The sequence below is a fragment of the Staurois parvus genome, unplaced genomic scaffold (genome assembly GCF_062004578.1).
Source record: "Staurois parvus isolate SC_StPar_1 unplaced genomic scaffold, SC_StPar_1.0 ptg000053l, whole genome shotgun sequence".
NCBI classification, from domain to species: Eukaryota; Metazoa; Chordata; class Amphibia; order Anura; family Ranidae; genus Staurois; species Staurois parvus.
In genome coordinates, this window is record NW_028317849.1 from 1,971,501 (window position 1) to 1,987,500 (window position 16,000).

A 16,000-nucleotide genomic window follows, 5' to 3' on the forward strand; every position below is an offset into this window, starting at 1 on the left:
CTTCCTCCCCTTCCCCCCCATGATCCATCTGAGGTCATATTTCCTGTCCTACTAGCTTCTATTGGTATGTAAATTCTTTGTACAAGCATTCCCTAAAAATATCAGTCTGTACCTGGATGGGCCCGATACGATCTTTATTAAAACACATCCATCCAAGATACAGTTTCAAGTTGGTAATGGGTTGTAAGATATGCATAAGCCTACACGTGGAGTTCACACCGCTGGGCGCCTTGCGTTATGAAGCCCATGTGGTACTATGCTGCTGATATGTGGATACAGGCCCACGGTCTACTGCCAGCGACATTCGCATCGAATGCCGTGGTGGTATACACGCCGGTCTATAAGCGCAGATCTGCCATCTCATCCATTACCAAGCTGAGTACTGTAATACATACATTGTACATGCGCATGGCCCAATTGCAGCCTTCAGAGCTTTAATTAAGCCACACGAGAGACATATGAATAACACGAATATATGACACATTTAAAGTTCGACCAACAATACAAAATTTCCATGACATTCCCTCCTGTTTTATCATATTCTCCTCGTGTCCCTTCTTGATCTTCTTCAGCTTGATGGGTGTAGTCTCAAACCTCAAAGAGTTCCTGTAGTTGTCCCTGAGAATAAAGCTCCACGGGGTACCTGAAACAACAAGACCCGACGCAGACTCGACGCAAACAGGCTTGATTGAAGCAATGATCCTCAAGAGCGTTGGAACCTTCACTACAGGAAGGCTCTTGCAAAAACCACAAACAGACTTGTGGTATGAATAAGGCTTGTGATCCCACGGTGGTCTGGGGAGATCCAGCAACAGATTCTCAAATTGCCCCTGCAGACGGGGCCACACAAGGCTGGTCTCGACCCAGACAGTTTTCCAAATCGCAGACACAAACCATGATGAGGCTTGAAGCTTGCTTGAAGGTCTTGGAGAATGTGGTCTTCAGAGAGATAAATTAGAGGGAAGCCAGGACGTAATCTGTAGAGAAGGTGGTTGGTTGGTGAGGTCTTCCTCCGATCAGTGGTTGGAGTGGAATCCCAGGAGCGGGCATGGAGATGTGGTCGTTTGCCCGAGCTTGGCTTACACGATCGATGAGGCAACAGGAACATCTCACCGCGGCATATAAAAGGCAGATGAAAAAGAGAAGCATCAGGACATACACTCCCACTTCCTTCAACCAAGATCCGATGGAGAACAGGAAATCTCCCAATCCTCCCAAACCCTTGAACGGATTCCAACCCTCACTAGCTATAGCTCTAGCTTTTCCCTGTAGTTCACTAACTTTGTCCATATGGGCCTGGACCTTGTCATCGGTGTCTTCTATCCAAGTACAACAATCCTCTCCGATGAACTCACAGAACCCCCCTTTGGCGGCTAAAAGATAATCAAGGGCCATCTTCTCCTGAAGCACTAAAATTCCCATCTGCCGTTGTTCTTGGGCAATTTCTCTGACAGCCTCTACGGTCTCGTTAAACATACTATCCACGATGACAGAAAAATTGTTCAGGCGCTTCATAAGTTCTATTCCCCATCCTGTCCATGAGGGGAACCAAGCCCATGCCTGGTCGCCCTCAGAGAACAGCTCTCTGCGAACTCTCCCTGCCATCCTTACCTTCTTGTGGACCATCAACTCTTCATGATCCATCACTACATAGGATGCTGGGACTAGCTTTATGAGGGCACACGAACCTTTCGCGTTCTGGGGAAATGTTCTATAGGCTGCCGAACCACAAAGAAAATAGTATGGACCTGTCAGAGCAGAGCAGGAGGAGTTCCTCGTTCGGCCTCTGGCACTGAGCAACAGTTACACAGACTGGGGGATTGCTCCCTCAGTCTGCACATCACATCCGTCCTTCCAACAAACGTGGTCTGGTCGGTCAGTGTGGTTACTCAGAAGGGAAGTCTGGTTAGTCAGATTGACAGTGATACCTCCCTCGCAGGTGGTAGTCCCAACAAACTTGTTACCTGTGCCAAAGCTGATGTTAAAGCACACCTGAGGGCTGCCTAGCTGTCCAGTTACCCATAATGGACTGACGAGGGTCCTACAGGAGCTAGAGCTAATATTGGTGCTGAAACTGATGTTACCTGCTAAAAATGTGTCATTAAGTTCTACCGACAAATGTCTACATGGGGGCTGACCAGGGGTCCCTTGCTTTTTCATGCCGACGCGGATGTCATATAGGGCATGAACAGCGGCCATTGCGGACATGTGATGACTGGGTGGGGGCTTAGAGCATACCCAACAGTTGGTTTTGTTGGCGGTTCTGGCTAAACGCAGGTGCATTTTAAATAAAAGGTTGGGGTATCTGCCGTCTTTTCCTCCGTTCACACACATGTATGACATACAAACAAAAAGAAAAAGGAAAATGACACCCCTCATTCTCTGGTGTAGCTGAAAAGCTTCTTGCAGTGGCTTGCGTGCACCCAGTTGTCTCGTCCCTCGAGCTTGAGTGAGGTAGGTGTCATCAGCTGGACTTGGTATGGTCCGGTGAACCGTGGCTCGAGTCCGGTTCTTTGATGTTTCTTTAGGACGACCCAATCACCTGGCTCAATAGAAAGAACACCTGTTATTGCATTTGGATCGGGGAGCGATTCGCGAACCCGATGGTGTATCTTCTGCAGCTCCCGTTGCAGAGATTGCACATAACCTGTAAGCTGTGAATGCAAAGATGACAACTGTTGAGGAAAGTACAACCCTGTTTTTGGGAGGTCCCCCAAACAACACCTCGTAGGGTGACAGCCCATGTGGTTGCCGAGGGGCATTCCGGATGGAATAGGGGGCAATGGGGGGACACTCAGGCCAAGGTTTTTGGGTATCGGAAGACGTTCAACCTTACCGTTACTCTCGGGATGATATGGGGTGTGTCGCCACTGACTCCAGTTCCACCAAAGAAATGCAGTCGTGTCCTTTGGAAGAGAGGTTAATAGTGGACAAAGAAGACATGTTAGCAGAAGAGGTGTTAGTATTGTTAGTCGTGTTGCAAAATTCAGCACTGTCATTGCTGTCCCCCCCCCCCCCCCTTCTCATCTTCCAACACAGGAAGAAGAGAAGCTGGGTTAAGAATAGTGCATCGTTTGATAGTGAGGTTAGTAGGGGTTAGGAGGGCTTTCCCCTGAGAGGGGTACCTTGCCTTGGATGTCCTGTTTTCGCAAGACCGTTCTTGCTGCACTGGTGTCGGTGAATTCCTCTAGAAAAAGATGGATCTGGGCCGACACCGATTTGTCAACTTCCTATGAGAATTCATAGGAGTTACTTACCATGTGGTCACAGGGGCGGAGGACTCATCAGGAATGAACTGCCACCGACCTTTAGGTAATTGGGGACAGCTCCTCCTCATGTGCCCCGTTTGGTGGCACTGGAAGCACCTGGGTGGGGGCCTATCCTTCCTGTGACCCAGATCCCTTGGTTTTTCGTGTGGGGTCTGGGACATAAGAACTTTGGCCTGGTCTTGTTTTCTTCTATCCATTTCCCTCTCCATTGCCGCAAGAGTGGAAAGGATAGCAGGGATAGACATCTCATTATATTCGGGTCGGGCCAGAACCAGCCTTTCCCGAATTTTAATATTGATGCCTTCCAAAAATTTGGCCCGCAACAGAATGTGCGTCGCGATCACCTTTACCCCTTCAGTTGGAGCATCAGGTCCAACTTCCAGATCCGCATCCAGTGCCGTCTGCTTGAGACGGCGCCAGAAGCAGGCGCTTTCCTCATTAGGACCCTGGGTGAGCTTCATCATGTCCGTAGTAGAGGTAGCACCATACATTTCTGGAAGCTTTGCCTTTAGCTGTGTACAGAACTCTTTGCCCCCTGAAGTCATCTCCTCATGAGTGGTTATAGAGCACCCTGCAATCACTGTACTGGCCACTTCCATGCCCACCTTTGCCCGTAGGATCTGTGCACAATCTGACCCGCTCATACCATAGCTGAACTGGTTTTGTCCAAACATTCGAGCAAATCCTCTCGGATTGACTCGATAGTCCGGGAGCTCAGCCAGAATAGTGCGGATCTCTGCCGGGGTGAAGGGGACATGCCAAACTACCCGTTCCCCTAAAGTCCGTTCCCCCTGTGCATTGGGAGGACCTTCAAATTGCTGCACTCTGACTGGATAGGCCTCGGTCTGGGAAGAGTGCAAGGGCTGGCCCAGCTTCATCGGTGGGCTTAGATTAACCACCTCGCTTACTGCACCTTCAGGTTTGAGGTCCCTCAGATCAGGGTATAGCTGGGGGCAGGGGTCTGATCAGTGGTTCGTAGCGCTTTGATGCAATCTGCCCTGTTTCTTAACCGGGTGTCTATTCCCCTTGATTCACAGATAGTCTGCAAATCGGTTGTTGAGTAGGCTTCATAGTTGGAAACAGAAGGAGCTGGGGTGAAGCAGGAAGAAGGGAGAGGTAGAGGTAGAGGCTGAGGCATAGATACAGAAGACACAGAAGGTACATCAAGAGTGATGTCACTAACAGAAGAGACAGGTGCAGTTATACTTATCTCAGCCACTGTTGGTTGTTCGGGAACCCCAGCAGACCCTGATCCTGCCTGCCTTAGTAGAGTCAGCCCTGAAAGAGCTTCCTCCACCTCTGACACTGGATCCTCCTGTTTTATTCCCTCTGGAGGCCAGGTATACATCACCTGGTTCTTCCGGACAGACACCAGTTTATGTATGCCCTGCTTCCCTAATTGGATTGACCTGTGAAGCCATAGCTGTGCGATCTCTAGTTCTGACGCCTGCATCCGTGGTTCAAATTCAGAGATGAATTTTTCCCACCTCCATGCGTCAAATGTACTTTCCCGGGGAATTTCCCATCTGGTACCCTTCGACCATTTATTCCACCTTTTGAGGGGTTCTGTAGACTTCCCCCCCCAAACTCACCTTCATCAGTTGTGCAGCTGTCCTTACCCTGAAGAGGGCTGGTTCCCCCTCTCTCTTCATGGACTGACTACTGCCCATCGTGACTAGTCACTGGTATATATCCCGCGTCCGGGTACCTGTTTACCCCCTGGAGCACTCGGTGGGATCCTACCGAGAGGCCTGATTCCACCACTTTCCCAGCACAGCGTAATTTATGTGATACTTATCGATCACCCGAAGCGCATCAAGTGGCGGTCAGACTGAGAGCACACCTCCCACTCCCACAGCGCAATTTATGTGATCCTGACCACCCGAAGTGTTTGTGGTAACCAGGCTAAGTGTTATACTTCCCTGGACCGCCCACTCACACAGCGTAATTTATGTGGTTCTCATCACCCACTGTGTTTGGCAGGCCACACCGCACAATGATGAAAGTGGCTTTTCTCTCCCTGCACACAGTAGCTAACACAAGTCAAAACAAAAAGAGGGGTTCTTGGATGTTACTTAAAGGTCACTGGTTGGCCGGAAACCTGCTAACTGACTTTTAGGAAATTTGTGTAAAGAAAAAACTTTCCTAATACACACAGAAAAACCCTTTTTCAACCTGAAAAACTGTTAAAAAGGACAAAGTGGATCCTTATGAAAAACACGGGACGTTTCACAGTAAAACCATTACACAGAGGTAAACCGAAAAACTGCGCCAAAAGTAACCTTGTTGCTGACGCAAAAATCACTCATACCAGCACCGCTAAACGATCTGCGCTACACATGCAATCTTCACTGCAACCACCTAGAACCATTTACACAAAAAGTCTGCTGGACGCGAAACACGTGACACAGCAGCTTAAAACAAACCCGCTTTACAATAAGGAACTACTTTTAACAAGAAAAAAACACAAGAAAAACATAATCACTATACAAGAAATCTATGTGCAAAAACCCAGACTTCACTGCGCTCACTAAATGTGGAACACGTGAAGGGAAAACTCGCTTAACACACTTTAAATTGGCTGGCAATACGCAAATTTAAAGCTAAAAGGAAACAAATGAAACTGTAAAAAATTTGGATTAAAAACATAAAATGGGTCAAATGCATATAGAAAGCTGCATACACATTGCATAGAGATTACTGCACATGTGGTATTCAACAAAATGGCCACCAACAGGGAAAGCACATGGTAGCCAACAAAATGGCCACCAAACAAAAGGAGTCCATGTGGTTAGTCAAGAAAATGACCCCCCACAGAGGAGCACATGGTAGATACTAGAATGACCCCCCACAGGGAAGCACATGGTAACACTAGAATGGCCCCCCACAGAGGAGCACACGGCAGACTCTAGCCTCAAAATTGCCTCTAACCTCTTACATAAAACAGACTTTTGGACAGAACATACACTGGACAATTACACAACAATATACAGCACACATACAACACAATTTGGCACGATCACAGAACAGACATAAAACACCAACATATCACACTAACATGCACATGTAACAGAAAGGACCCCCTGCTGCATGCTTGCTGGGAGCAGTAGTACCAAACAGAAAGGACCCCCTGCTGCATGCTTGCTGGGAGCAGTAGTACCACAAAACATTGCACAGACTACATACAAAGATCTTACAACCGTTAACAATTAACCTAAACCTTTCAGCACTGTAATAATTACCTCACGTGGAGGGGGGTAGAGCAATTACCACAGTACCTACAACCCGCAAATACTTACCTAACACTATGCAACAACTTTTACCCGCTAAAACATATACCCGTTTAATTTTTGGTTGGAAGATTTTTAAACTTGACCAAATCCAGCCAACCAAACCCACCCCTCTGCTGCTCTCCGCAGAGACAAACCCTTGTCTTTCACCCACAAATCAAGAGTTTAGGACAAAAAACTAGGTCCTTGCTAAGCGGTAATTCTTGTTAGCTAACCGAGAGCGAAATCAGCCACACGAACACGCAAAAAGCGATCCTCTTAATGGCAGAGAGACCTGAAATGTGCCGGCATACTTTTTGCTAGTTCATGATGGCTATTCCCCCCCTCGTACTGGGTTAGATATGCAAGAATACTCGTTAGTATCCACCAGGCTCGCCAAACTGTCTTGGAAATTCGCTTTAACGAATTTCTCCTTACCGTGAGTACTCGCAGTTGGATGCGCAGAAATCCCCCATAAAGCTGTGCGAATCTCGCTTACCACGACTGCAGCTAAACTACACGATTCCTGCCCATCCAACTACTTTTAGCTTCTGTTGAGATGTGGGGGTGGAGCTCCGTTACCCTAGAATGATCAAACGACACTCTCAGGATGGTGTTGCAATTCACATAAGGCTGGTTTCAGACTCAGCTCTCTGTTTTATTAAAAATACACACATGCCCCCCACATGAATAAAGTCAATCCCCTCCCACCGAACAATGCAATGGGGAGTGCCTATACACAGGATGTACATTCCAATTGGAGCATAGCCTTTCCTATTATCTATCACTGGTCCTCCCCCATGAGTCTTCTGAGGTCAGCAGACTTCCTCCCCTTCCCCCCCATGATCCATCTGAGGTCATATTTCCTGTCCTACTAGCTTCTATTGGTATGTAAATTCTTTGTACAAGCATTCCCTAAAAATATCAGTCTGTACCTGGATGGGCCCGATACGATCTTTATTAAAACACATCCATCCAAGATACAGTTTCAAGTTGGTAATGGGTTGTAAGATATGCATAAGCCTACACGTGGAGTTCACACCGCTGGGCGCCTTGCGTTATGAAGCCCATGTGGTACTATGCTGCTGATATGTGGATACAGGCCCACGGTCTACTGCCAGCGACATTCGCATCGAATGCCGTGGTGGTATACACGCCGGTCTATAAGCGCAGATCTGCCATCTCATCCATTACCAAGCTGAGTACTGTAATACATACATTGTACATGCGCATGGCCCAATTGCAGCCTTCAGAGCTTTAATTAAGCCACACGAGAGACATATGAATAACACGAATATATGACACATTTAAAGTTCGACCAACAATACAAAATTTCCATGACACTGCCAGCCCAGCACTCCAGTGAGCATTAAAAGGGCAGATCAGAGAGCGGTGACGGACAGTCACCACTCTCACCTTGAGTTAACTGAGCAGCGGTCATGTGATCACTCTTTTCTCTGGTTTAAAGTTGAGTGGAGATGAGAGCATACCCCCATTTTTTTTTTTTTTTTTTTTTTTTTTTTTTTTCCCCATACGCCAACCTTTTTTTTTTTTTTTTTTTTTTTTAAGGCTCAATTCACAGTAGCTTTGTCAGCAGGCGTCACAGTCGTTTGAGAAGCATTAAAAACACTTCCCAAACGCCTATGAACATTCTGCACATGGCAGCACACAGTGCTGTTCACACTGCAGCGTTAGCATCATGACAAAACTGACACCTCGTGTTGAGTCAGGAGGAGTTGGAGCCTCTTATTCAAATCTATGGTGCTGCTCCGCAAACGCCTGGCAGGCGGTTGCGGAGCGTTAATACCATTTAACTTCATTATAGGCATTTGTGAAGCAGTTTTAACGCTTGGCAAACACCAATCAACCGCCTCAAAACCGTGCATAGGGCGTTTTGAGGAGCTTTAAAAACGCTTCCCACACGCCTGTCTAACGCCTATCAAACGCTATAGGGGCGTTTGGCAAGCGTTAGAAATAAAGTCAAGTGTTAAGCCCATTAAAAAAATTCTCATCCGTTTGCCATTAAACAATAAAAACTCTCCCTGCCTCCACCTTTACGTGTCATCCACTGGCACCTGTTCCTCTAGTGGAGATAGGTCATCCAACAGTCCAGTTTGTGCTGACTTTTTTTTTTTTTTTTTTTTTTTCCCCTGCCTTACAGTGTGATGTTGCCAGACTGCCACTGCAGTTTTTTTCCCAAGTGTTTTTTTTTTTTTGTTTTTTGTGTTTTTTTTTTTTGTTTTTGTTTTTGTTTTTGGACCTGTCAACAGCCTGCTATTTGGCAGATAATGTGAAGTGTCAAAGTTAGGTTTTTGTAAATGACAAGCAGAATCTTTTGAAATATGACTTGACATTTAGGGTATATTACCATAATAAAACTTCTTGAGTTCGTAACACTAAACTAAATCCTTGTTAGTCCAAAAATAATGGTCCTGTAATTAATTTTTCAAGAAATAATTTCTTACTTTTTTTTTATTCCCCTCCCTTCTTTTAAGGTCCTCTACAAGCTCCCAAACCTCTCCTTTTCCCCCCTCACGTGCCCTGCTCTATTACCATAGTTCCTAGTCCAGCTTGGGAGCGCGTAGAAGAGTGTGGCTACATTCCTACTGACAGTGGGACCATGGAGAACAAGCCTAGCCACACACTAATGCAGTCAATAGACGGTTCGTTTATCATACCGTTTTTTTCATTTGAAAAACGAAACATCGTTCGTTCTGTAAACCAATGTTGCCACCAATGATTGCAAAAATTGTCCGTTTTTCACGAATTTTCCAGCATGACCGATTAAATGAAATGAGGAGGAACCGCGAAAATCGGCCGATGCCATTGCCCCACTAACCGTGCGAAAATCGGCTGATTATTCTTTCGGACGAAAAATCAGCCGATAAACGAACAGTCTATGGCCTGCATAGCAGGAAGTCAGATTCCATCAGCAAAAAAGGATATGGAGCAGGCTGAGGACAATAGTTAAGAATACATACTAGAGTAGACGAATTTTTTTTTTTTTTTTTTTTTTTTTAACCAGAGTTTAGTATCACTTTAAATTATCCAGTATTTTAATGTGCTTGTGTTTATTATTATTACCGTATTTTTCGCTCCATAAGACGCACCTGACCATAAGACGCACCTAGGTTTTAGAGGCAGAAAACAGGAAAAAAAAAATTCTGAACTAATGGACTTCAGACATAGTACAGGGATGACCAGAGACTGCGGACAGCGCAGGGATGACCAGAGACTGCGGACAGCGCAGGGATGACCAGAGACTGCGGACAGCGCAGGGATGACCAGAGACTGCGGACAGCGCAGGGATGACCAGAGACTGCGGACAGCACAGATGACTGCTGACCTTTGGGGAGGTGGGGAGCGGGTACCTGAATTTGACAGGTACCGCTCTTACTTCCACAGAGTTTTTGTTTGATCTTACCTGTTCCTCGATCCAGCCACGCGCTGTCTTCCCGGCTTCTGTAATGGCGCTCGGCATGACAGCCGGATGCCCAGTGCGCATGAGCGAGAAGCACTTGCGCTTTGTGATTGGTCCGGCGGCTTCTGGGATCTGTCATGTGTCCCAGGTACCGCCTTACCATTCACAAAAAGCACCGCTTCTTGCGCATGTGCACTTGGCACCCGGCTGTCATGCCCAGTGCCCACAGAAGCCGGGAAGACAGCGCGCCGCTGGATAGAGGAACAGGTAAGATAAAAGAAGTAAGAGCGGGTACCTGTCCAATTCAGGTACCCGCTCCCCACCTCCCCAAAGGTCAGCAATCCTCTCCATAAGGTCCCGTTGCAGAGCTGAGCGGCCGGCCCGGTAATCTGCACGGCGGCGGTGGAAATACCGGACCGGCCGCTCTATATTCGCTCCATAAGACGCTCTGACATTTCCCCCCCTTTTTTTGGGGGGAAAAAAGTGCGTCTTATGGTGCGAAAAATACGGTACCCACTTAGTCCAAAGTGCCAGACTCTCTTTTCCTTCTTATTCTTATGAGGCGTAAATGTTTTAATAATGCGGTAATGTGTATTCTCTAAAATGTACATTTCTTGAGAACCATATAATAGCAGTGACCTAATTTTCACTTGTCCCTGGGAAGCTTTTTTTTTTTTTTTTTTTTTTTTTTTTTTTTTTTTTTTTTTTGTAGCATCCAGTCGATCTTCTTTTAAAGTATATGTTCACCTTTTGTAACGTGTTACACCCATGTTCAGGGTGTAATGTATTATTGCAGAAACCCTGATTCCCCATGGTGACAGTTGGCAGGGGATCCCCTCCCCGTACCCGCTGTCACAATTTAAAAAAAAACAACAAAAAAACAAATCTTGTAGTTCTTAATGAACTACCAGGGTGGTTTTAAACTTCTAAAGCTTGTCATTGTGTAACTGCCTGCCTGTATGAGGTGTGAGCAGACAGATACACTTAACAGTCTGCAGGAGATTGCTCCTGTGATCTGCTGATCCTCCTAGTAAAAAAAATAAAATAAAAATATCTCTATCTTTAAAAAACGCTTCTAAACGCGGTATGCAAACGTGGCTAAACAGACGTTTTTTAACCTACGTTTTCCAGCAGTTTCCATCGTTTAGAAGCGTCCCGTGCACATGGAGCCTAACTGCAACATCTACAGGACAGCTTGTTCTTTTGCAAAACTGACTTCCTGGCTAGATCATCAGGCGAAAATAATTAAAGCCTAAAAAAAGAAAACTAGTTCAGCCATTACATCTAAGAACTAGTAAGCTGCAGTTTTAATAAAGGTTTGGTTTTAGTTTTAATAACTTTTTAATTGAATGATGTCCTAAACTGAGCCGTAGCTCATAAAACATGTTTTTTCTTACATCATTTTATGTATTTTGCAACTTTGTGCTTTAAAATGTTTTTGGGCAATTTTATCACAAAATATATCAGCAATAAATATTGTAGTTGAAGCTGGTGTTTTTGTTATGCAAGTCATCAAGGTGCTTTGAAAACATATTTTTAATCAGATGGACGTGGCTTGCATTTAGATCTTATGTGACCCCTGGAAAAGTTAGCCTGTTCGATTTTTGACCCTGTGTAGGGTGTGCCTACTGCCAGCAGTCTGTGATCTCCAATGATCGCACGAGTGCACTGATGAGTAGAAGTCCTCACTTATGACTCCTGGCAATAGACATTGAATCAAAGACATGAATATTGGACTTCATTTCTTACATAGTTTTGGACTTTCTTGGTACATATCTAATGCACGTCTGTACAGGTGGTGTGTTCTGCTCATCTTCTTAGTCATAGGAAACCTCACAAGATGTGCATTTAAAGCCTTTAGTTTTTACCTTTTAAACAAAACAAACAAAAAAAAAACTAAAAGTATTATCAAGTTTTATGTAAGTGAGGGATATTACTTGCCTTTTAGCAAGATGTCTCTTGTGCTGCTGTCTTCCTTTTGCCAAAATCTTTCTCCTCAGATAGCCCCCACAAATCACCCTCCAGCTTTCTGCTGACATAATCTTGATGTGGGTGTTATAACTTTGGGGCTAAGACAGGCACTCAAGTGTGCCTGCATATGCCCACCCTTTCCACCCAGCTGCTCCATTCATAGAACTTAATACATTTTCTATGAATGGAGGACAGGCGGATGATTGTGTTTCATCCATAGAAGGGCTAAGGACTCTCTCTCCCTCCCCCAAGAGGTGCCATATTAATTCATAATGGAACAGGCAGTAGTTTATGGTCTTGTCACTAGATCAGGTCTGAGTGTGTATTTTTGTTATGGATGTCCTCTGAAACCAGTTGTTTCACAGTCTGTAATATGCTTAAATATGAGGAAGTTCTGATCATTTTGTTGTTTCTTTTCTAGGTACAGGAGAAAGTGGGAAGAGCACATTCATTAAACAGATGAGAATAATCCATGGTACTGGCTATTCAGAAGAAGACAAAAAGGGCTTTACCAAGCTTGTTTTTCAGAATATCTTTACTGCAATTCAATCTATGATCCGTGCCATGGAAACATTAAAAATTCTTTACAAATACGAACAGAACAAGGTAAGTTATGTGTATACATTTTTTTTTTTGGGTGGTACATTAATGCCCAGAGTTTCTGTGGACGATTGTGGTGCTGGGTTGCTTAGAGACTGTTCACTGACACATAACTTTCCTCTGTAAACTTTTCATCAAACACTTTTAGAAAGGGAGCATCCCCACACATTATACAACCCATTGACACAGTAAGAAACTTGGCAGTTTATTAAATACATAATAAAGGCCAGCATATGATTATTGTTATGTATAGGGTATGTGCTGAGAAATTTAACAATTGTAATTTAAACTGTAGAGATGTGTTCATGGCCAAAGTGGCTTGCTTGTTTCACTTCAGATTTACCACCTAGTGCTTACAAATCTTTATAGATTATGGTCCGTATCCTTTTTTTTTTTTTTTCCACCTTATCACTCCTTTCTGCCTATATTCACTCCATCGATGGCTGCATGACAATACAGTGGGTTTCCTGAAGACAACAGTGACACATACCTGTGCAATGTTTCCTGTCTCTTTTGTAGTGTTTACTGGGACAGGGTTGCCACCCTTTACCAGGAAGAGCCTGCACCAGGTCTTACATAGCAGGGTCACTAAGTGTTTTTAACCAATTGAGCTACAGAAGGTTTTACCTCCTTCATGACCAGGCCATTTGTTTGTTTGTTTTTTTGCTACTCAGCACTGTTCTTCTTTAACTGGTAATTGCTCGGTCATGCAACACTGTACCCAAATGAAATTTTTATCTTTTTTTCACACACCGCTTTCTTTTGGTGGTAGTTGATCACCACTGGGGAACTGTGAGAACTGATCGTCAGGATGTAGGGTGGTGTGGTTAACCCCTTACTCATTCACATGGAATCTCCAACTGACAGCAGGGATTAATCATTGGTTGTTAGGATGCCGGCTGGTGTCTGCTCCTTAACAACCTGCCAAATCGCAGTAATAAAGCATAAGAGAATGCATGTACATGCTTTTTCTGTGCCTTTCCACTGGACTCCATGGGGCCAAATCACAGCTGTACTCTTAACAAAGTGGTACAGGTCCTTTTTTTTGAAATCGCACCTTGCTATGATGCATTGATGTGAACAGGCCTCATAGAGAATGTCATTTACAGAGACACGCAGTTCTGTGCGACTCTAGTAGCATCTGAAATAACACAAATCTGAACTAGGCCTTAGTGTTACATATTCTTGGGGGTCAGGGGAGATTATTCCTAAGTAACAAAAGTCAACAATACTAATTTGCTGTGCACAGTCAGATTGGATGCTGAATAGGGTAAAGTGTCAGTAAAGAGGATTTGTCCGCAATTTATCAACACGCCTGAGAAGTTACCAAAGGTATGCACTGTAGTCATAACATGCTCTAGTGAGATTGATGTACCTCCTAAAAACAGAATCGTATCATCTGCATATAGGGTAATTTTTGTCTTCCCAGTAATATTAGGATTTTGACTAATAGCTGCAATGCAAATAATAAAAGCAAAAATGGATGTTGCCTAGTGCCATCTGCATACATGGGCATTTTGCCTTCCTTATTGGACCTGGCAAAGCCCCTAATAGGATTTTCACTGAAAGTTACAGCAAGGGGCTCAGTTGCCAGTGAAAATAAAGGTGACAGCAGAAAGTGCCTCTTTCCATGGTCTAGAATGTGAGAGAGTTATTAATGAGCCATCTAGTCATGTGGAGGGGGGGGGAGAAGTATAATATCTGAACTCCTTTAAATACACTTTGAGCCATCCCCAATTTCCTGAGCACCTTCCAGGTGTGGTCCTATTCAGTGCCATCTAAAGATTTTTTTGCAGCATTGAGGGCCTGTCCTGTCCAGCGAAGTGTAGTCTCGCCTATAGCAACCTCCTTTCCTTCAAGGATAATATACCAGCCAGTACTTGGGATGCTTCTCAGCAACCCTTAGAGAAAAAGGTTCTGTACCATGTCAGATGGCTTCATGATTTAGTCTGATCTGACTTTGAAATCGTGCGACTTCCAGTGAAGTGATTGTCATTCTAACTTGAGGTGCAACTTGCAAGACATCTGTGGCTTGCAAGACACAGGTCTATGCAAGTCGCACCTGAAGTCATACATGCACTACTTTAGAAATTGGTGCGGCTCCGACCAAGTTGGAATCGCACCAATATGACCACTTTAATTGTGGACAATAGGGCGCGACTTGCCATGCGTTTTGAAACTCGCATGGCAAGTCGCACCCGGTATGACTGGGCACTAAAAGGTTCGAGGCAGATACCATATACAGGAGTGATTAGGACAAGTGGCTGGATACTGTCTTGCTTTGTGCCTTTTAAAGTACTTTGCAGTAAAGCCAGGAAGCATAAAAACCTCTGTAATGTATTAATGTGCTTTTAATACTTTGTAAGTCTTAAAATGTTTTTGCTTAGTAGAGACATACAATACAGCATGCATGCACATGCTACCTAACCTCCCTAATGAATGAGCATGAACAATGAACTGTATACAGTAGAAATGCGCTAAAAGTTACTTAGCTCAGGTTATAGTGGCTTCACAATCTCCATAAGCAGCTTAGGCTCCAGGCTACAAGAGATTGCAAAGCTAAATTTTAGACAAAATCCTAATTAACAAGACTTCAACTACAGGTGAGTCTAATTATTCTTTAAACATGTGTCCAGCAGACTAAAAGGGCTTTACTTAACAAAGAAATCCCCTCCCATTTCATGCTGTCAGCAATGACACCACATAGAAGAAAGATGAAGGCTACAAGAAGATCAGCAAAGCTTTACTTACACAAGAAAGGTGAAGGCTACATGAAGATCAGCAAAGCTTTACTTATCAGTCAAAATACTGTAGCAAAAGTCATACAAAAATGTAACACAGGTGGAACTGCAATCTCAGAGACATCCAGGCCATCCATGGACGTTAATACATCAACAGGAGCTGCTTCTGATGAAGGGTTGAAGAAAATTGCCATGCAGGTTGACATGAAGTTGGCTAAAGAAGTAGAAAGCCAAATTGGGGTTATTGTTTCCTGTGACACAATATGGTGTACACTGCAGAGGAAAGGCATACATGGGTGTTGTCCACGAAGGAAGCCTCTCCTAAAACCCATGCACAAAAAATCCTGCCTAGAATTTGCCAGGTCCTATGCTGAAAAGACTTCTGGGACTCTGCACTCTGGAGTGATGAGACCAAGATGAATGTTTTTGGTACTGATGGCTTCAAAACTGTATGGTGTCCCAAAGGTGAGGAGTACAAAGAAAAATGCATGGTGGTGGCAGTGTCCTCCTGTGGGGCTGCATGAATGCTGATGGTGTCGAGGAGCTGCATTTCATTGATGGTATCATGAATTCATAGATGTTCTGCTCTATATTGAAAGAGAATATGCCACCATCACTCTGTGCCCTGGGTCGTCGTGCACTTTTCCAACATGACAATGATCCAAAACACACATCTAAGGCCATTGTTGCATTTCTGAAGAATATATGTTGCATTTCTGTATGTATATA

At 44.5% G+C, this 16,000-nt stretch overlaps 1 protein-coding gene across 1 annotated transcript in view; it reads left to right on the forward strand.

Moving 5' to 3' along the window:
* LOC149470066 (guanine nucleotide-binding protein subunit alpha-11) overlaps window positions 1-16,000 on the forward strand; it is a 99,182-nt gene that overhangs the window by 43,271 nt on the left and 39,911 nt on the right. The window contains exon 2 of the mRNA XM_089667121.1: window positions 12,352-12,536. Within this exon, the coding sequence (XP_089523247.1) occupies window positions 12,352-12,536 (185 nt within the window). The remainder of the gene's footprint in view (window positions 1-12,351; window positions 12,537-16,000) is intronic.